Below are 23,939 nucleotides of genomic sequence, written 5' to 3'. Positions count from 1 at the left end.
CCTGGACTTCTTATCATAGCAAGTCTTCATCTTCTCCTGAGCAGCTCCTAAATTCTCTCTCGCCAGCTGTAAAGCAGTGGACAGCCGTTCTTTGAACTTCATCACATACTCCAGCAGGTTGACGTCATCTTCCTCTGACAGCCAGCATTCCTTGATTAGCTTAAGGGGTCCTCTTACTTCATGGCCAAACAGTAGTTCAAAGGGTGAGAAGCCCAGTAATTCATTTGGAGATTCACTTGCGGCAAATACAACGAATGGAAGACTTTTATCCCAGTCTTTCTGATGTTCCAAACAGTATTTCCTGAGCATCGATTTGAGTGTTTGATGATATCTCTCCAACGCTCCTTGGGTCTGGGGATGGTAAGCTGAAGACGTGATCTGGGTGATGCCCAACTCTTTCAGAGACTGCTTGAAAACATTTGACATGAAATTACTTCCCCGGTCTGACTGTACCTCCTTGGGCAGACCAAACTTTGTGAAGAACCCTAGTATTTCCTTAACCACGTTCTTTCCTGAGATATTTCTAAGTGGAATGGCTTCAGGATAACGAGTAGCCATATCAATCAGGGTCAACACATAAGAAAATTCTGAAGAAGTCTTAGGAAGAGGGCCCACAATATCCACCAACACACGGGTGAATGGCGCCTCAAAAGGAGGAATGGGAACTAGAGGTGCAACCTTTTCGGTCTGATTACACTTCCCCACAACTTGACAGGCGTGACAAGACTTACAATACCAGGAAACATCTCTGAAGATACCTGGCCAGTAGAAGTGTTTCAAAATGCGTGCCACAGTCTTCCTCACTCCAAGGTGTCCTGCCAAACTGGAATCATGAGCCACTCTAATGATATCCTGCCTACAAACACAAGGGATGACAACTTGATGTACAACCTCCCATTCACAGTCGGCTGATGCTGTTGGGGGTCTCCATTTTCTCATAAGTACTCCTGACTTTATATAATAACAAGTGGAAGCACAAGCTGACTCTTCCTCACTGCAAGCAGAGTTAGCTAGACCTTTCAACTCAGGGTCAGCAACCTGCAACTCAACCAACTCTTGACGAGACAAATGATCAACACTACAGGGTACTACCTCATCTGGTGAGTGGTCCAAATTAGTTAGAAAAGTGTCAGCTAGGATAACATCATCATCATCATCATCATTATCCTCTAAGTCACCAGTAACTTTAGACTTAGCCCTAGTGACAGCACATGCAGAGAACACCTCAGGGACATCACAATCCTGGGTCGCAGTCACTGGTTCACTAGACAACTGAGGAGCTGGACACACTTGACTTCCATCAATATTATTTCCAAGTTACACCTGACATTGGGAGTGTCTCAACCAACCCAACCATAACGGAACCATTAACAAAACCAGACTCTAAATTCACTCTGCACAGAGGGACAGAAGTAATAATTCCCTACACCTTGTAAGATTACAGTTTCATCAGAGGAATTAACATTAGAGCCTAGAATACTGGTCAGCATAAGGGATTGGCAAGCACCTGTATCACGATATATTTAAACTGACTTCCTGTCATTATTGTCCAGAGGACTGACAAAACCATCAGACAGGAAATTAGCACATGAACTCTTGAGAGTGTCACCCACGTTACTGCTCAAAAGAGGAGCTTCATCATGAGAATTTAATTTACCCCTCAAAGCAGGTTCAGTTAACTCAGTTAAAGAATTATGGGAACTCTCAAGGGTGGACACTAGACCAATTGTCTGAATATTTAAAGACTCCTTTTTGTTCACATCACGCTGTCTCCTGAAACATTTCTCCGTAGTATGACCAAGCTTACTACAATAAGTACATTTACTTTTTTTAAATCTAGAGGTGGAGCTGGTATTTACTTCCTGAGAAACATCATCTTTATTCTCTTTCCTGTTACCTGTACTCTGAGTAGAGGCAACGTACTTACTCTCAGCTTTCCTTTTTTCTTTATAATATCTCTTGTGAGTGAGAATATATTCATCAGCTAAAACTGCAGCATCAGACAAATTATCTATTCTTTTCTCATCAAGATATAGGCTTACATCTTTATTAATACACCTTTTGAAGTCCTCCAGCAAAATCATCTGCTTAAATTTATCATAATCAGAATTTACATTCTTAGAATTTAATCACTGCTCTAACAGATCTTCTTTGATTTTTGCATACTCAACATGGGATTGCTTTTCTTGCTTATAAGTTGTCCTAAATTTTACTCTATAGGCTTCAGGAACAAGCTCATAGGCCTTAAGAATCAAGCTCTTAACTACATCATAATTATCAGATTGATCCTGAGGCAAAGATGCATAAGTTACTTGAGCTTTACCGGTGAGAACACTCTGTAGGAGTACTGGCCAATACTTTTTGGGCCAATTAAAATCTGTAGCTACCCTCTCAAACAACTGAAAATACTTTGTTAAATCAGATTCATTAAAAGGAGGGACAAGTTTAACATTTTTAGCCACATCAAAATCATCAGAGCTAGATGATCCAGTTCCACCTTGTTTCATGCGATACTCATGGTCTGCCTGAATCCTAGCAAATTCAATTTGTGCCTGAGCCTGGGCCTGTGCCTCCTGAATACGAGCCTGAGACTCAGCATCCTTAGCATTTGCCTGAAGCTCAGCCTCCTTAGCACGAGCTTGAAACTCAGCCTCCTTAGCACGAGCCTGAAACTCAGCCTCCTTAGCACGAGCCTGAAACTCAGCCTCCTTAGCACGAGCCTCGTGCAGGGCTAGCTGTAACTTAGCTATTTCAATCTGCGTTTGCTGATCTGGATGAGTTACATTAAACAAGCTTTTATTAATCATGTCAACAATTTGATATTTAGACTGATGAGAGCGAACAGCAATTCCCAATTGTTGAGCAACAAGCTTAAGTTCATTCTTTGTTCTGTCTTCTATATCACACACTGTTTGCACATTTGACAAAAAATCTTTGGCTTCATCAAGAGCAGTAATAGTAGACATCATGAATAAATCACAGTCACAAAATATCAAGCAATATCCTTATGATAATATCCTGAATATCCTGATAAGAGGTCACCAAATTTATGTTACGGAACAGAGAGAGATAATGAACACTTCAAGTGAGAATATTAAAATCACTACTGTCCCGTAAAGTTCCAGGTTCAAAACAAAAGACTTAGGTAAAATTATAAGTTAAAGTTTAATGCTGAAACAAACAACTAAACATTCAGGACTCATAAGGATAATGTAATGGCAAAAACAGGTTAAATATGGTTTACTGGAATAGCCTCTATTAACACGAATTTAGCAAGAACAAATTTATCTAAGTTAGCCCTGATAAAATGAGAAAACCGGATAATGCTCAGTTAAAGTAAGATATAATATTATCACAGATACAAAACACTACTCACACTGGCTGACTTTAAAAACACTACATGAATCACAAAAATCTTACCAGGCCCACGAACCAACGCCTCAGGCTATACAGTACAAGAAAAATGGTAATAACACTTATACTCAAATTATACAGCAGCTAGATGATTGGAGACTTCCTGAGCACTCGCAAAAATACACTATACAGGGGAGGACAGAGATGTGAACAAAATGAGGAGTAGATCTAAGTGGCCATTAATGCAGAGACTGAGCTCATTATATAGGGGCCGGCAGAGCTTGATACAACTTGTAAGAAGGATGCGCAAATGAAGCCATAGGGGACAAAGAGTTGACAATCCTGCTCTGAACAACAGAAAGAACGACTTACTCTGCTATAAGGGGGAGAAGGGGGGAGTGAGGTAGAATACGCAAGCCTGGTCACTATGGAAGCCACGAGGCGAATCGTGATCAAACATGCAGCATACTGTACGTTAGAATTATACAAAGGATGATGAAATCATAGGCTATGTAACAATCACAGAAGCCTCAATCCCTTAAGGGGTAGCCACAAACTAATCGCTTTCATGTCACCCTGTTCTCCTCCTCTAGGCTGCCTTCTCTCCAGCTCACAACCCCCTCTCTCATTTACAGTACTTCACCCCAGCCTTCCATCTCATTCTTGGTCTCCCCATCCCTTTCCCTTTTCCGCCTCACTCACATATTCTCTTCCAGTCTGTCTTTCATTCTCCATCCGCACCACATGGCCAAACTATCTCAAAGTGTTTCTCCCAATATTTTCTAGCACATCATCGTGGTGAAGAAGTGCAAATGTAAGAGCATGATGAAAAGAAAACTCACGATGTATGACAAACAAAAAGTTTATTCATAAACCTTTGTGCCGGTAACTTTTCATTTATTTATTACTTACTTTTGGCAGCTCTTGCTGCCCTTATTGTTAGTCGCGTTTTTTTGCTCGGTTTCTTTTTGCCAGCTCCATGCTGCCCTTATTTTTAGTTGCGTATTATTTCTTTCTTGTATTCTTTCTTGTTTAATTGTGGCAGACACTTCTACCCTTTAGAATTAACCGACTCCGACCAAACCTGGACACAGTGACCAGCCTCTATACCTAGTTGTGTCTACAAGATTTTGGTTGCTAGGCAGCTACTCATTGCCTAGGAATGGCCGAAAAAAAAAGTTTTTTTTCGTACTTTTCACGTTTTGAGCTTTAGAAGCATTACTAACGGGCGTAGAAAGATCTGACTTCGTTAGCTCTAATCTTGAGGTCATTCCCTATTGGAAGTGTGCCATCCATTTCCTCTCCTCCAATTTTCTAGTGGCAACCCTGCGATGATTGGCCTCAGCGTCCCTAACAACCAATGCCTATTTTCAAAAAAATCCCCACTAATTCTTCAGTGGCTTGATAGAACTGAGTGAACCTTTGCATCCTTATAGAGTACTACAACTTTCTGTTGTGCACCTATGTGCTACATTGGCCAGGTCAGGGGTCAAAGGTCATCAAATGCAAAAACAGTGAAAATAACTAAAATCACGTCTATGCTCGGGAGAAATGCTTAGACCCCCGATTATTAAGTCAGGGCCATGATTCTTGGGTGGAATGTTGCACTGGAGTACCTCCATATAAAAATGACATTTGGTGTCAAAACCCACTTCCAGTCGCTGGCAGCGCCACCTAGAAGTTGTTCCTCTGGTGGGCCATTCTGTGAATTTCTAGTTCCCTAGCTCCACAGTGGGTGGGTGGAATCAAAAGAAACTTAATGAGTATTACTTGGTCCGCTTAGAGTTGGCCATCGTCGCCTACCAGCTTGTTTTAATTCTTGTTACCTCCATACAACTTTATTCCGACCAGGAGAGACTTCTTGAATTGAAAGAGATTTAATCTTCATTAGTTCACTGCCACGGTACTCTGCTAAGATAAACAGAATCACCTGGAGACGTTAAGAGTAGTATGTGAAATACGTTACTGAACTGATTTTAAGAATGTTTGGGATAGACAAGGAAGAGGTTTTACAAAATGACCTATCCCACCTGGACCAAGGCTGTAATTCTGACAGCCATAATACCTCTCAATGAGCAGGTGGAGATACACAGATATTCGTATTCTTATCGGCAAAGGAGGAGTAAACTTCTCGTATCACATCAATTAGCACATTATTTCGATTTTCCAGCCATACGATTGTCAGTCTTACCGTGAATGGCGCGTGAGAGTTGTTGTCGCCAGTCCTCAATGGCGTTGTGTAGCATGTGGCAGACAGAGACGAAGAGGAGGAGTGTTGCCTTGTAGACCAGATACAGATGACCCACCAACAGCGCCACCACAGCACGCACGACCTGGGTACACAGACACGGGCATGACTCTCAGTAATGTTCTCTCTCTCTCTCTCTCTCTCTCTCTCTCTCTCTCAAGTAACTGTGGTTGCTTTACTTAATAACAGTTTAAATCACAGCTGCATTCGTTATCTGCCGTGTTGTGTCGCCAATATATATATATATTTTTTTTAGTGATCGTGAGCCTGTGTTGGTCCTCTCCCTATTTTTTTTATTTTTTGAGTACACCGCTTCCCGTCCGATCAGCGAAGTTAAGCAATGTTGGGTCTGGTTAGTACTTGGATGGGTGACCGCCTGGGAACACCAGATGCTGTTGGCATAACGTTCTCCCTACGTGTCAAGTGGGGTTTGTGGAGGATTAGTGTCCCTCCCTATTAAACAATTAACTCTAAGCCCTTGACCACCCCGTTTGGGATACATGGCGTCTGGCAATGAATGAATGAAATAACTGCGCAAATTATATATTTTTATTTTTAAATTCTATTTTGTCCTAAAATTCTCTCCTCATCTTGAATGTTGACTTGTAATAACAGACTAACACCTTCAGTCCGATGAGATATTTTTCATTTCATTCTTGCTGCCTCCAAGCTATTTTATACAGTTTAGAAGAGACTCCGAAATTTTTAGGTCAGGTATAACCGTTACCTGTCCCGTCACTAGTATAATTATCAAACAGTTGAATAGAATCGTCTGTTGGCAGCAAGAAACAACGATAAAAACAAATATTGCCAACACTGCCAAGGAACTGCAGGATATCCCCCACACAGTAATACGACACGGGTGTGACTAGTTTCCAAAACCTGGAGGGAGGGTGACAACGATGCTGGTAAATCATATGCTCTTTCTCTTCGTTGCTGCCCTGTAGAACTAGTGTCAGTACTGTCTGACTAAAGTTACGTATTCCACAGCATGGCTGCATTCTTTGGGTAGAATTGATAGTCACATTTCAGCAGTGAATACTTTAGAGGTCGTGTAAAACTTATACTCGTATGTGTATATATCTATAACCACACGCCATAATCCCGTATGGGGAGGCCGTTTGCCTCTGAATTAATTGTTTTACGTGGAGGGATACTAACTCTCCGCCTACCCACTTGTTGACACGTAGGGAAAAACGGGCATGTGCCAGTAACAAAATGAGCAGAGTTGTGAAGAGAATGATGTACAAAGCATTATACGATTTAGCGAAATGGAAATGTACTTGTGATTGTAATATGAAAATGAACATTTGCACAGCTACATTTTTTACACAAAGTAACGTAAAGAACAAGATAGCAATCAAGTTAGTCCACCAGTATCACAACAGTATCAATATTTACCAGTCACTTTGAGGCGGGTTTCTGCTGACTCGCTAATGAGCAAATTGACAAGAAACACGGGATTCGTTTCTGCCAGACGGTCTTGGTGAATGTGACACAGCATGGCGTGACTTAGAGTAATCTTTTATGAGTCATTAATAACCTCAGGTATGTTATCAAACGTCGTAGTGCGCTGAGTGAGCGCTCTGATGAACATGAAATTGCAGGCGAGATTACAAGTTATTTTAAGAGTTTTTCCACAAAAGAAAACACCTGTTTGAAAATTTCATTTCATTTTCATTCATCATCCAATCCTACGTTGCCCCTTGAGAGCGTAGGAGCCCGGGGCTAGGTAAGTTAGTCCTGGCATTTAAGATGAGAGTGACGAGCCTCACTCATCCCTGAGTGGCATTACGTGAGCAATAAACCCCAACCATCCCTTGGATATAAACCTTCGCTGGCTCAATCCGACTGGAGCGCCGTAATTACTCATAAACCACCAGGTGCCAAAATTTGGTTATATGGTTACCACCCAGCGTAGTAAATGGTTTCCTGGTGTACAGGAAACCATTTGGCTTGTCACACAGTGAAGAGTCACCCACAGGAAGAAGGAAGAGAAAAGAATGAAGGAAGGAAAGACAGAAGAGGGAATGTAAAGTCACCCGTAGACGGAAGGACGAGGAAAGAATGAAGAAAAGAAGACAGAAAAGGATGGAAGGAAAGGGCAGACACCCGAGAGCAGCACTACATCGAGTGAGTGGATGGTGAGTGCCCCTACCTACCACTCTTCAAGTTTCGTAGTTAAAAATAGCTTCTGACATTCAGTAACACTTTTGGGCAGAAATTGAGTTCTGAAAAATGAAAGCTGTAGCTGTATGCCATGGGAGACAGTCATTTCAAGGTTCAATGTTTACAAACTGCCTCAGTGTTAACACTGTCAGGAATGGGTCGGTAAACCTGCACTATTCATCCGAGTCAGTTTGGGAAAAATAATTAAATCGTGAATTATTTTTAAATACTCAATTCTTTCGTGATACTCAACTGAAACATGCGCATGTTTTGAGACAGCTACTGTCATATTTTTGAGAAACCTTCCGTGGCCAAGGCAGACTTAATGGATCGTAAAATAATGTAGCTTTCTGGTGCTCTCACTTGTTTCAACAAGTGCATTAAATTCTGCCTCCGTCAGAATTCCCTCCACTTTTATGCGTTCATTTTCTGCATCTCTCAATATGTCTGCTTCGGCCACACTTGATGCTTGTAATAATGAACTGAGGCGTTCCAGAATGTGAGTGGTGAAATACAACATATTCTCAGACCATTGGCATGTGAGGATGTGTTTGTTCCAAAATTATCTACCGCACTGGAGAGTACCTAAGACACACTTCCATAGCTTTTTAGAACAGATTTTACAGATGGTGTTTTCATAAGCCAACGGGTCGGATATATAGATCTCAAACAACTGTGAAGAACAAAGCATGGAGTCCAATGAAATTAAAGATGCCTGAATTTTCACAACTCTTCTTAGAGCGTTGCAAGCTGCTGCACAGCATTTAATGCAGTCCTTGCTACTTGTTATTCCTAGAGCTCCACAGTGAACGTGCATTACTGATGGTTGTATCTTTTTCAGTTCAGCCCGTCAACCTTTGTACCTTTCACTCGTGTTGCTGGCTCTGTTGTAAGTCTAAGATCTAAGATTTGGTGAAGACAACCTGATTTGAGTCCTTCAGCATTGTATTACATAGTGATTTGCTTGTACTTAAGGTCGTTTGGTACTGGCCAATAATTAATTCTTCAACTGCGAATGACTTTATTACATATCTCACAGATACAGTCTTGCTTAACACATTGAAAGATCGTAAGTTCCATCCACCACAGTTAAAAATTCCTGAGGGTCTGTGATAATTTCCATGCCAATACTCCTCAGAATGCGTTATTCATTAAAAAATGAATTTCATTTTGTACAGCAGAGCTTGTGTAGACTTCTTTTTCTTTTCCCCATATCCATCGTCAAAACTCTCATTATCATTAGGTTTTAATTCGAACGAAGTTCGAAGGTTACCATTATTAGGGTCATGCATTCAATCTTCGTTTAACTAGGTATTTCATCGATGTAATGAGCTTCAGTAATGCTCTTCTTGCAGGAAGTTATTCAACTGATGAGCACTTAAGTCTTTCTTTGCGAAATGCTACATTTTCTACTTGTAACATGTGATGATGAGACCCTTCATGACACTGAAATTTCTCTGTGGTTTTCTTCCAATATCTGAATCCATTGCTAATAAATACGCTATTTGATCACTTAAAATTTTCAGTTAGCATTTTCTTTGAGTCTTGAAAGCAAAAGAAATATAAAACTTTTTAAATTTGTATCCTGATGTAACCACGGATAATCTTCGAACCATTTTATCAGCACAACAGCTTACAGTTAGTCAAACGTTAAGTTGCAATTAGTTGCTATTCCGGATGATACGACTCTTCATGAAGTGACTCTAAATAGTCTCAGTCTACCCAGCTGCTACTGTCAAAGTCACTTTGCCAGTTCATTGCTCCACGATCCTGGCGCATCACCGTGAATTGTTGTATGTAATGCTGGACCTGTTTGGTGTGTCATGAGATATGGGATTTGCTTGTTTATAGGAAAAATATTTCCTGCATACATACGTACATATATATATATATATATATATATATATATATATATATATATATATATATATATATATATATATATATATATATATATATATATATTATATATATATATCCTATTGAGACCTGGGGTTACTGTGGGTTGGGTGTTTCTGAAAGGATTCCTAGCGTACCCCCTTCCAGTTACCGGCCCGTGCCTGGTTTCCTTGGTGTAGGTTATAGATAAAACTAGAGGAGAGCTCCCATGCATAGAATTTATAACTGTAATTTTTCTGACTAAACAGTACCGCAGTTATCATTATTATAGATATGAAAAGTTGCTGAAATGCGTAATTTTGAAGATATCATCTATACAACCAAATCAGTGCTGCACGCAAACAGTTTCAAGTGGCCGTCCGGCTTGTCGGACTGTCTGGTCGTTTGTCCATCCGTCACAGATCGTTCTTTTCTTCTAACCTAACCTAACACAGCATAACCTAACCCAACACAACACAACGTAACCAAACCTAATTCAACCTGACTTAATTTAACCTAACCTAACCAAACGGAACTATTTAGGGACGAATGAGTTTCGGGTCCGAATCGACCCATTCTCCATTGTAGGACGCCACCATCGATGTCATCAAACCTGACCTGGTGCTCTTTAGAAACATGTTATTTCCGCCCAATTTGGGTGTCGTAAATGAATTATACAATTATGAAAGATAATCCCTGCCATAAAATTTTCATCCTTTGTTAATGGGAGGTGTCCTGATTCCAGTTGTTGGCACTGTACCTTTCTAATGATCTACATATCCAGCCATCATCCAATCCTACGACGCCCTATGAGGTGCGTAGTAACCCGGGGCTAGGCAAGTTGGTCCTGACATTTAAGATTAGAGTGACTACGCTCACCCATCCCTGAGCGGCATTACGTGAGCAATAAACCCCAAACATCCTTTGGATATAAACCTGCACCGGCTTAATCCGGTTGGAGCACCTTAATTACCCACTAAACCACCAGGTGCCATAATTTGGTTATATGGTTACCACCCAGCGCAGTAAATGGTATCCTGGTGTACAGAAAACTATTTGACTTGTCTCTCAGTTTAGAGGCACCCATAGGCAAAAAGAAGAGGAAAGAAGGAAAGAAAGACAGAAGAGAGAATGTAAAGTCACCCGCAAGCAGAAGAAAGGAAAAAGAATGAAGGAAAGAAAGACAGAAGAGAAAGAAAAGAAGAGAGAATAGGGCAGATACCCAAAGCAGCACTACATCGAGTGAGTGGATGGTGAACGCCCTACCTACCACTAATGATCTACATATACTTTTTTTTTCCTTAACTTCCCTGGCAAGCAAACAAAGTACCCTAATATGAACAGAGAATATTCCATGCATAAATGCTTGTTAAATCTATGAATGCATCTTCAGATATATGAATAGATAAATAAGCAAATAAATAAAACCTATAAAGACAAATATTTGAGGTAATACATAACGTGACGGGAGTGTAAAGGGAGATGATGTGGTAACTCCTCCCTCACCATTTTCATAAACCCTATAACTCTGATCCTACCATATGTTCGAAAGATTTTTTTTTTCATGAAATTATTCATGAAAATGGCACACTTTGCATGCCATACTTTGCAATATAAATGACAGAATAATAGCCTGATTAGTGAGTTCAATACTTGGCTTCCATAAAATGCAGTGTAACAAGCTCCATGCTAAGGGAAAACATAGGGGTTGATATACAGTATATATGTATGTATGTATGTGTGTAATGGACCCAGGATCGAATCCGGGCTGGAGCAGGGAACAGTTTAAGGATTTGAATTTACTAAATACAGACTTTCCTGATCTACCAGATGACCCGCTGACATGTCGTAAAAATACCCCTGTTAATACCAGTACACCAATCCTGTATGAGACAGCTCTAGCATGTATTCAATATGAATGGTAGGTGTTAGCGCTGAAGTGGTGACATGTGGAGGTGTAGGAGGACTACTGGCCCTTGGGATAGGTCACTGCCCCCGAGAAATAGGCCCTGAAGCCTTTGCCCAGAGTCGGACACGAATATATATATATATATATATATATAGATAGATAGATAGATAGATAGATATATATATATATATATATATAGATAGATAGATAGATATATATATATATATAGATAGATAGATAGATAGATAGATAGATATAGATAGATAGATAGATAGTTAGAGAGAGAGAGAGATGGATAGATAGATAAATGAAGCCTCTGTGGTACAGTGGTAGAGTGTACGTCTCACTCGCTGGTGGGCGGGGGTTCGCCTCCCGCCAGAGTTGTAAAAACTTTGGGAAACGTTCACCGAGCCACTGACCACTTTGGCGGACACAAGGGATGCTGTGGTTGTACCAGTGTCGCATACTAGTATGCTTGCTCCCAGTCGGCTTAAGGCGGGCCGATTACACTTGGTTCACAGACTACACACATATCCAAAGCCACTACATCACTACAATCACACTCACAAATACTTCTCACCGAACATACAGTCTCTACCAGGCAGCCTAAGCCACTGGGTAGAGATATATTGGCTGTATCGTCCCTACTTCGGTAGGGATAGGCCGGTCCTGCAGTGGACCTCAACGGCTGATGATAATGATGATATATATATATATATATATATATATATATATATATATATATATATATATATATATATATATATATGACACACAGAGGATGTCCCAGGACTTGCCGCACTACCTTCAGAAAATGTTTCTTGGTCTAATTTTGAGTCATGTACAAAAACTCACAGAATATTTTCTTCTGGCTGTGGCAATGAAATGTGTTAGTGCGAGTCCACACGTGTGCTCAAACAAGTGCTGGCAACATGTATGCAACACAGCAACGAACACGCTGCAAAATGTTGGGAACAGCGGCGTCCAGATCATGTTGGCAACATCATGATGAAGTCTCAGCTGCCTGGTTCGGACACTCATATCCCATTGTCTCTGCTGCCAGTGTTTGAAGCTACACTGAAATATGTTTGCATACATCTGTCCAAATACTGCTGCAAACATGTACCCAAACATGTTGCCAACCGTGTTGTCAACATGTGTTCCAGGACACTTGTGGACGCGCCCTTACATGAACTATTTTTGTGTGAGAGTAGCATGAAGCACATAATCAGGAGAATGAAAAACGATAGCTTACTCAGTGTCCTTTGGGGAGGAATGAGAAATGCGAAAGACAGGACAATGCTGGCAGATGACTGTCGTCGAACATTTGCTCATGGCTGTGATATCATCGGCGGTAACGGTGTGACGCAACACATCAACACTCAACTACAGCCAGTTCCACCTGCACCACCTCCACTGCTGCTATGCTCTTCTTATTTTAACAGTCCAGGGTTTTGGTCCTTTTGCAGCTTTTTTTTTTTTTTTTTTTTTTTTTTTTTGTCACAACTCAGTTTCAGAGAATGAGAATAGTACGGGTCTACGTTCTTTCCACAGCACTTCATTATGACTACCATAATATTCTAGTGCCAATCTGTTGCTAGAGCTCAGAATTCAAGATGGAAATACTACAATTCTAAGCCAAGTTGATGTGAAAAGAATATAAGACCACCACCACACCACCATCTCCTTTATCATCATCCCTGTTACTACCAACACCATCATTATTATCACCACCACGTCCACCAGCCCCATGCTCTCATCACCACCACCACCACCTTCACTACTTCCTCCATCACTATCACCACCACCACTACCACCAACACCACTAACATACCCTTATCACCACCACCTATCACCACCACCACCACCTCCTCCTCCACTACCACTATCACCACTACCACTATCACCAACACCATCAACATACCCTTATCACCACCACCTACCACCACCACCACCTCCTCCTCCACTACCACCCTCACCACCACCACCACCATCACCATCTCCATCTCCACCACCACTACCACCTGCTTAGGCAAACACTTTCGCCTATGTCTGTCAGCTTGTACAATACCTTTCCTTCTTGATGGAAGTTTGCTTTCAGTCAGCCTGTCTCAAAGAAGAGTGACCATTCCCATCCCTCTATACCATCAGGTATTTCTAAAGTCTCTGAATATATTCGTAACATAAAAAAAAATAAAGCACCTTTCCTATAGCAACCTGCTCTCCAATCATAAGTATGGATTCCGCCAGGGATGGTTTACTGGCGACTGTCTCACCTACCTTTTAGACTCCGAGTCATCCTCCTTTCGGAACTTTGGCGAAAACTTTGCCGTTACGCTTGACATCGGAAAGACTTTCTATTGCGTCTGGCATAAAACTTCGATTTCCAAATTGCCCTCTTGCGGTTTCTATCCTTCTATCTGTGCCTTCATCTCTAGCATTGCTTCTGGTCCTATAGCTGCTGTTGTAGACGGCCACCGTTCTTCTAGAGCTGTCAGTTGTGGTGTTCGTTAGGGCTCTGAATCGAAGCTGTACATCTAACCCTATCCACTCATACCCTGATGACTCCATCCCTCGCTTTTCCATACGCTTATCACAGTGCCCATATCAGCAATTACCTCAACAAACAAGGGATGAGGCTATGATAAACATAGTGTCTGGCTTGGCGCATATTTCGGATTAAGGTAAAAGTAATCTTGCTGTGTTTAATGCATCAAAAATTTAGTTCTTTGCAACTTTCAACCCGTCAAAGTCTTCTGCAGGAGTATCCTCTAATTTTTAACAATGGCGAGGTCAATTCTGCATCGTCTTTAAACATACTTGGGGTTTCATTCCCTTGGGATTTATTTTAGAAAAAATATATTACCTTTCTTGTAAAATCTGCTTCCAAGAGATTAGGTGTGCTAAGCTGACTCCATGCTTTCTTTACCCCAGCATAGTTTTTGACTTTATACAGTGGTTTTATTCGCCCTTGTGTACAGTACGTCTCTTATGTGTACGGAGGCTCCCCCCACACAGCTCCACTCAAGAAGATGGAGTCAAAGGTTTTTCGTTTCATTAACTCTCCCCCTCTTACTGGCTCCCTTCAACCTCTGTCTCTTTGCCACATCGTTGCATCTTTATCTCTTTCCTATCGTTATTTCAGTGGTCACTGCTCCTCTGAACTGTCTGTTTGCATCCCTCCACCATTAAGGAGGAGCGTTGCACCCGTCTAGCAACAAACTCTCATCTCATTCCTGTCCAACTCTCTAATGCAATAATTAACCGTTACTCCCAGTCCTTCATTTATGCAACAGGTCAACTCTGGAACTGTCTCCCTCTCTGTATTTTCTACTACCTATGACCTCCAGTCTTTCAAAGGCAGTGTGTCCAGACATCTCGAAATGAATGGATCTTGAATTTGGCTCCCTGCTATCTTATTTTTTATTTTTCTTGGACGGAACAATTATGCTGGCTTCTGGTCTTTGGTTCTGTCTTCCATGCATAAAAAAATAAAAAACACGACTACCACTACCACCACCACCACCACCACCACCACCACCTCCATACCACCACCGCCTCCATACCACCACCAACATCATTCCATACCACCACCTTCACCACCACCACCACCATACCACCTCCATCACCTCCATACCACCCCCCCACCCCCACCACCACCACCTGAGAAAGTCACGCCACTCGCTCCCCTACTTTATAAATATTTTGACGGGTGTGAGTTAAGTCCTGGGAATGAACTAGTGTTTCTTTAGAAGCTACAGTGGTTTGCCCGTGTGTTTGTTTCTATGACGACCAGCTGGCCAGGTTACGTCTTGAAATACCCTTAACCTTGGAAGGGTCACCCACTCTTTTGCTGCACCGCCAGTACTGTTGTGTACTGATGCCTTCTGTAATGTATTCTACGTGGCTTTGCAAATTTCATAGCACATCATTGTTACTAATTCAACACATTGTACCTCAGTAACTCTCGCATGGTACTGATGGAAACTTGGGTGATATAAGAACGATATAAGTAACATAAAAGACAGTGCCAAAGTGTAATATGAAAAAAGAGCAAGAAAAAAAGGAAAAAATGCCAAAGAAGGTGCTGCGAAGCCTCCTAAAAACAACACAGTGCTTGCTTATAAAACACTCACTAGAATTGCATACTGCCAGATATGAAAGTGGTGATTACATCTGTTAGCTGTCTGTCGTAACTCAGTGCATGGCGTGACTGGTGGTGAGACGGAGGGTTTAATTAAGAATTGATTTAGTTAGGGCACTGGAAAGACTCACTCAATAAACCAGACATATGTGGGGATTGTACGAGTATACTATTTGCGATACACGGGATTATTGCATCTTAATCGGTAACAGTCAGTCCCATAGCCCCCCCCCCTCTCTCTCTCCCTCTCGTAAAAGGCTGGGAATAATACCGTACTGATATGATAGACAGTGAATGTCCTACGCCCCAGTGGTAAAGGAAATAGTCTTCAACAGCTAAATGAATTATTCCGGTGGTAGCTACACATCAAAAAATCGTCATTGTACTGAGGGTTAATTCTTTCAGTACGATGACGCCATTCGTATTTTTAACCTTGCTATCTCCAGACAATCTTATTTACCACAGAGGCGAGACCCCCGCGGTTAGGAGGTTAAGACAGTCTGTTAACACTCACAGGTTCGTAAGACTCACACTCGGCTGAATTAAATCGTCTAGCAATAACTGGAATAGAAAACTAGAACTGTCCCGACCATGACAATGTTGATGGTGACAGTATTAACACTCTCAGGCTTCTATACTTTTTCTCAGTTGAACACAATCGTCTGGTGTTGGCATGAATGAAATACTCGAGGAGAAGCGACCACGACAGAGTTAAGCCACTTCATTTAGATGCCTTTATTTTTTATTTTTTAATCTTGTTCCCTTCAGGCGATTTTATGAGCCTCGGAGAGAATTTTGGAACTGAAAGAGATAGATGTAGCCTTCATTAAGTCGTTCAGTACGAGACATACTGCATTGCCTAAGTCTGATAATACTGTGTGGAGGCAGCAAACATAAACTGAATAAATACGTCAACTTACTGATGGGGTTAGCCTTTTCAGCCCAAGGATGTCCTTCAATATTTTCATCCTGCTGACACCACCTGATTTGATCAACCTTCCAAGGGATACCCGGTGGCTATGGGGTTAAGAAAGGCTGCATTTAACCCCTTCAGTTCCATGAGTGTCCCCTAAGCTGAATAACATAAACTCCCTATATGTCATAGAATTGCAGAAGTTAACGCCATTAATACAAGAGAGCTTTCTGAAAATAAATAGATCGTTGAATAGTAGCAAGAATATGCTGAAAAATATTGCTGAGGGGTTAATGACGACTGCATTTAACTCTGAATTTAAACGATTTTTCTTTAGCTGAGAAAAATCATCTTGAGATGGCTGAAATGTGTCTAAGGATTTTACTCGTAATGCGATGACATGTTAGGTTATGTTATTCTTGTCACTGTTAGATGAATATATTCTCTCTCTCTCTCTCTCTCTCTCTCTCTCTCTCTCTCGTCTAACCTGTAGTGCTGTGGTGTTGTGCTGGAAAACGTCCTGTGGCACCAGCAGCAGCACTTTAGCCAGCAGATCTGTTATAGCCTGCAGGAGATCCGGGTTTCCTGTTAAGGCCACAATTAGTACTGCCACAATGAAGCCGTACAGGAAGGCGGCGTACACGTATGAAGCGCCACGTAGACCTTTAGCCGGACGAAGACCAGTTGTGGCAGCGAGGTCGTCCCACTGATTGAAGAAACTGGCGAGGGACCGAGCGTGTATTAGCGTTGACAACACGGCCACCCAGGCGTTGAACAGACACCCTACTATGATCACAGTGCCCATTAGTTGAAGTTCATACGTGCCTGAGCCCTGCATTAGGTTTGGTATAAGGGACAGCTTCACCAGACCTACCGTGCACGTAACCAGCAGGCCGCTTAGCCATATCAGGGTGAGTACGGTGTGAATAGCCGGTAGGGACCTCCACTTGAAGGAAAATTGGCCCCGACTGTCGCCGTAGGAGTATGGAGCCAGGCCGAGTACCCGTAGTGTTCCCCGTACCAGCGCACCGGGACGAACTTTGTGCTCCTCCTTCCCACTCGTCCCACAGTGCATAGGCCTCGTACTCGTCCCACTGTACTCCCCCGTCGTTCGAGTTTGTACGTTCACCGTCCCGTTGTGCACCACTCTTGTCCTCGTCCCACTGTGTGTATCCGTTGTTCCACTCCGTAGATCAGTCATCGTCCCATTGTACAACTCCATCATCACACTGTACAATCCTGTTGTTCTCGTTCCATTGTTCATCTCTCTCGTTCCATTGTGCAAATCTGTCAACCTCGCCCTATTGTACAAGTCACTCATTTCATTGTCCATGTCCATTGTCTTCGTCCGATTGTGCTCTTCCTTCGTCTCACTGTGCATCATCCTCGTCCCTCCAGAAGTCATGTCCGTAGGTCGTGTTCCAGTCCCATCGCGTGACCTAACAGAGCTGCACCATCCTTCCTCCAGCCTCCCTGACGCCAGCCGGGGCCTTATCCGCGGACACCACGCCATAACGAGTGTCCACACGCTGCCACACCAGCCCTCAATCCCGCCCCGCCCAGCACTTCTCACTATCACGCCACCCTACACCACCTCGCCTGCGCGCCACACCTACTCAAATGATTCCCTATTCTTGTTGGCTTGGGAGGCTTCCTAGCTTCTCTTGCTTACCATTTTTTCTGCACATGATCCGTTGGCATATTCTTTTATATGAGGACAGCTCGTGAGAACATTTTATCTATGTATAAAATGTAAAGTATATGACTAAAGAGGCGATGCTAGGGAACCTCAAAAGCTGACGAAAATACGGCTCTTAGGGTTGCATGCTCAGTGACTTTGGAAGTTTCGTAGTACTTCTTCCTTAGCGATTTATTCTGCACACTGCCCCTCAATATCCTCTTGTACTGTACATAGGAGTACGTAAGAGGAAAGGATAACAAATGGCCTGTTGGCCCATATCGAGGTTATTTAGTAAAAAATATGCTACGATCTAGCCAACCTGTGAGAAACAAACAAACAAACAAAAAAGAGGAAGGTTCTCCCCCATTCACCACACCATCCGGTAAAAAAATAAAAATAAGAAGAAAGAAAAACACAATGCTTGTTAGAAGAACAAGCATGGAAATTTTTATAGGGAATTAGACAAAAGAGGAAAGAACATACACTACGTAATTTTTAATCAACAGATTTGAAAAAGAACGGCATATATGCTACTGATACAATCTAGGTCGATATCAAAACGATACAAAGGGCACACTGAGAATGTTTAGGGGAAGTATGCAAACTAAATCACTTAGGAAATGTGCAACGAAACTTCCCGTGCCACCGGATATTCGCCCCTTAAATCCGTAATGTCAACGTACGAGGCTCCGTAGCACCAGTTCTTTACCAGTTTATTCTCTCACATGGCACGTTGGCTCTCTGACTGAAAGGATTTCCTCTTTGACGAGCAAAGTCGTGTGGTGTATCACAAATGGTATACGAGTATCCAGGTTCGTCGAACAAGTTGATCGAAATGTTTTTTTTGTTGACTGGGATTTCTTTCAGCAAAATCAAATCGTCTGGTGTTAACGTGACTAAGATGCATAACTTCATCCATACCAGCTAGACTGTTAGGCTTACATGCAAGAACAAGGCTTGAGCCGGACTTTTGGCTTGAGTCAGTCTTAAGTCGGACTTGAGGCGCACCTGCAAAAAAACGATATGCAGTAACAAGGCTTGAGCCTCTCACGGGCCGAGCCGATGCTCTCAAGTCGAAGCGACCTCTGAGTAGGCTTGAGTCTGACTTGAGCATTGAGGACCTGTTAATTAACAATTTTGCTTGGTAGATTTACTTTTAAAACTGAATAATTTACCAACAACCTCAGGACAATATTAGACAGTGGCTGCATAAGATTCTTAGCAAAATATATATATATATATATATATATATATATATATATATATATATATATATATATATATATATATATATATATATATATATATATATATTTTAATAACAGAGGAGATAGAGGAAAAACAAATGAATAAAAAAAATGATCCATACACCAGATTACTGGCTTCCTCCATTCATAAAAATCTGTAACAGTTGGACTTAACAGCTGTAGGTTGATGTCTGGGGGGAAACAGCTCTGGGGAAGAGAGTTTCAGAGAGATGCAGTTGAAATTTATGGAAATACTTGACCGTCAGGAAGATATGTAGGCAGTTTTTTGTACACTTGTATGAATTTTACTAGGATATTTTTTTATTGTAGATGATATTAGGCTACATGGAAGTGTTGCTGGCATTTGCATTATGATGATAGTGTTGATGGTACAGTATGGAGTAGGCTACTAGGCTGTGACAAAACTTAGTTGTACAGATTCCTATACAACTGCAGTTAATATTTAGGCCATTATACAGTGTTCTTAATGTCTACTACAGGTCGTCTTGTAAAGATAATAAAGTACCATATTGTTAACAGTCTTCTGCGTTTCATCACCACTTACCAAATTACATGTAGGCTGTGCATGTTTGTACTCTACAATGATGAATATTTTTCATAGCCTATTCATCTCATTATAATGTAGGTTCTAGTTTGCAGTTCTTAGACCGCGCATTATAACTTGTATTGCAGTAACAATATACGATTTATTATACACTTCTTTTATACTCTGTCCAAGACTTATGGCGTTTGTATGATACGAATGGAGTCATTGATATATTTAAATTCAGAAGTCTGCGCTGTGATTGGCTGCTTTAAAAATGATCGAAGATTTGCCCTAGGTCCACGACTTCAGCCTGACTTTGTGAAATCAGACTTGAGCCTCGATTCAGCGTATGATCAAGACCGACTTGAGTAAGCTGTGAGCCTGGGCTTGGTACCATCCCAAGCCCGACTTCCAGGTCCGCCTCAATCCTCATTCGCATTTGGACCTTTAATGTTCTCTCTGATATTTAACAAGCCTGAGGGATGACATTCTCTGTCAGTAAGCACGGTAGCTCTTGCTTTATGTAGGGATGACCCAGGTTCCAATGACGTCACGTACATAGGGCATGGGGGTCCACGCACGAAAACTATTGCGAACCCCATCTCTATGCATTCGAACTAAAAGGACTTCGCTGTTTAAGTGCAAAGCTGCTCTCAAATTTCAGCTAACCATTCTTGGAGTCGCGAACACGGGCAGTAAAGATACCGTTTTGTTCTTTCTTTCTTCCCACATCAGTCATACCTGGAAAATGAAGAGGCATACATGAGCGTGTTAGGCATCAAAATGCTTCATAACCATTGAGGATATATCCAACCTATTAAGATCTGCGCTTCAGTAGGCAAGATACAGCCTAGAAACATTCCATATTCTCAAACGTCTTCTCAGATAGGCAAAACTCCAGGCAGTCATGTTTCCTTACTCCATGTAAGGTCAGTGGAGGGGAAACAGGTCGATGGCGGATTCTATGTGAAAAAGAGGTCTATAGGAAAGTAGGTCCATGGGCAAAACAAGTCCAAGGGGGGTAAAGGTCCATGTGGGAAAACAGGACCATGGATGACGCAGGTCAGTGGGGAAAATAGACCCACGGGGGAAAATAGGTCCATGGGGTAAATAGGTCCATGGGGAAAATAGGTCCAAGAGAGGAAAATGGGTCCATGGAAGAAAATAGGTCCATGGAAGAATATAGGGTCATGTAGGAAGAAAACAACAAAAGGAGGGAAACAGGTCAAACGGGAGAAAATAATTACATGGGAAAAATAGGTCCGAGATGGAAAATTGTCATGACAGGAACAGATCGGGGGTTGGGGTGGGGGTAGGCAAGGTGTAGTGAAAGACTGTGACGTAACACACCACCACACCACATCAGATATACCACACCACACACACCATCACACCACATCAGATATACCACACCACACACAACACCACACTACATCAGATATACCACACCACACACACCACACCAAATCAGACATACCACACCACACACACCACCACACCACATCAGACGTACCCCACCACACACACCACCACACCACATCAGACATACCACACCACACACACCACCACACCACATCAGATATACCACACCACACACACCACCACACCACATCAGATATACCACACCACACACACCACCACACCACATCAGATATACCACACCACACACACCACCACACTACATCAGATATACCCCACCACACACACCACCACACCACATCAGATATACCAAACCACACATACCACCACACCACATCAGATATACCATATTGCACACACAACTACACCACATCAGATATACCTCACCACGCACACCACCACACCGCATCAGATATATCACATTGCACACATCACCACACCACATCAGATGTACCACACTACACACGCCACCAAACCACATCAGTTATATCACATTGCACACACCACCACACCAATTCAGATATACCACACCACATCAGATACACCACACCACACACACCACCACACCACATCGGATATACCCACAACACACACCACCACACCACATCAGATATACCACACCACCACACTACATCAGATATACCACACCACCACACTACATCAGATATACCACACTACACACGCCAACACACCACATCGGATACACCCACAACACACACCACCACACCACATCAGATGTACCACATTGCACACACCACCACACCACATCAGATATATCACAGCACCACACCACATCAGATATATCACAGCACCACACCACATCAGCTTACCACATCACCACACCACATCAGATATACCACACCACCACACTACATCAGATATACCACACCACCACACTACATCAGATATACCACACTACACACGCCACCACACCACATCAGATATGCCACACCACACACGCCACCACACCACATCAGATATACCACATTGCACACACCACCATACCACATGAGATATACCACATTACACCACACCACACCACACCACACCCACCAGATCACTCAACACATCACACCACACTACATCACACGACACCACACCACACTATACCACACCACTCCCCACCACACCATTTGACACACCATACCACCTTTTTACACGACAGTACAAAATATCACCTACAAAAGCCCATCATACAACGCCAAGGGCATAAACCAAAGGGGCCTGAAGCTCCCGCATCTAGTTCCTTAGTAATTGTCAACTCCCTCAGGTACGATTTCTCACACTTGAGAGAGAGAGAGGGGAAAAAAAAAGGTTAAAGATGACGCAACAATATAAAAGGAAGTGAATACCCGTAACATTAACGATACAGGGACGTGAAGGCAAGACAAAAAACCTCATTCCGTTCCCCCTCACTCCCCCACTGTCCCTTCACCTCACCCTTCACCCTTCATCCCTCACTCCCCCACTGTCCCTTCACCTCACCCTTCACCCTTCATCCCTCACTCCCCCTCTGTCCCTTCACCTCACCCTTCACCCTTCATCTCTCACTCCCCCACTGTCCCTTCACCTCACCCTTCACCCTTCATCCCTCACTCCCCCTCTGTCCCTTCACCTCACCCTTCACCCTTCATCCCTCACTCCCCCACTGTCCCTTCACCTCACCCTTCACCCTTCATCCCTCACTCCCCCACTGTCCCTTCACCTCACCCTTCACCCTTCATCCCTAACTCCTCCTCATCTCACCCTTCATCTCCATTAGACAGAAGACTGAAGTCTTGCTTTAGGCCATTAGACCAGTGCTGAGGCTTTAGAAAGTCATTAGGTCGAGACAGAGGTTGAGACCGGGCTTGTTTAAGTCCCGAGGCGAGGCCAGTGACTTTGAAAGGAGGCGACATGAGGCCTGGGCATAGCTGTCCTTGTCACCTTATTGTATTCTAGTCATTTTATTTCGTATACAGCCGTCCAGCATGAGCCAACTGGCGTACAACAGTTGCTGTATTTTCTTATGTTCTAATGTAATAATGCAACCTCTAGTTACTGTCATACATTGGTTGTGCGAACCACAGTTTGTGGTTCTGTGGCCTTTTCTTTAATGCAAAGGATAACTTAAAATGAATATAAAGATGCAATAATTCATTAATAATGACAGACAACTGACATTTAGGTACAGTCCTGACATAGCGCAGTGTGGCCTGGCGCTGTGTGGTGTGGTGCAATAATAATAACAATAATATTACTGTAACGAGTAATGGATTGTGGGATGGCGTTGGTAATGAGTGGTGATGGATGGACTATCTCAAATTAGTTGTATACAGATGATGCAATACTACTTGCAAATACCGGACAAGAACTTGGTAGACTAGTGCAGTTTTGCTGATGTCTGAGCGTCGTGCCTTGAGAGTAAATGTAGGAAAGAGTAAAGTGATG

At 42.4% G+C, this 23,939-nt stretch overlaps 2 protein-coding genes and 1 pseudogene across 2 annotated transcripts in view; 2 read left to right on the top strand and 1 right to left on the bottom strand.

The window, feature by feature from the left end:
* Positions 1 to 18,020, bottom strand: part of LOC145417002 (uncharacterized) — a 58,499-nt gene extending 40,479 nt beyond the window's left edge. Inside the window, exons 1-2 of the mRNA XM_080285851.1 lie at positions 17,103 to 18,020; positions 5,546 to 5,687 (exon numbers count right to left, since the gene is read on the bottom strand). Coding sequence (XP_080141977.1) covers positions 5,546 to 5,687; positions 17,103 to 18,020 — 1,060 coding nt within the window. The remainder of the gene's footprint in view (positions 1 to 5,545; positions 5,688 to 17,102) is intronic.
* On the top strand, positions 5,885 to 6,003 carry LOC145417080 (5S ribosomal RNA; annotated as a pseudogene).
* Positions 18,021 to 21,139: 3,119 nt separating the features above from the next.
* LOC145417001 (uncharacterized) overlaps positions 21,140 to 23,939 on the top strand; it is an 18,180-nt gene continuing 15,380 nt past the window's right edge. Inside the window, exon 1 of the mRNA XM_080285850.1 lies at positions 21,140 to 21,152. Coding sequence (XP_080141976.1) covers positions 21,140 to 21,152 — 13 coding nt within the window. The remainder of the gene's footprint in view (positions 21,153 to 23,939) is intronic.

The sequence above is a fragment of the Coenobita brevimanus genome, chromosome 108 (assembly GCF_032717465.1).
Source record: "Coenobita brevimanus isolate Jiangsu-jjx chromosome 108, ASM3271746v2, whole genome shotgun sequence".
NCBI classification, from domain to species: domain Eukaryota; kingdom Metazoa; phylum Arthropoda; class Malacostraca; order Decapoda; family Coenobitidae; genus Coenobita; species Coenobita brevimanus.
Note: the sequence above shows the minus strand (reverse complement) of the source record. Positions and strands in the feature narration are given on the sequence as shown.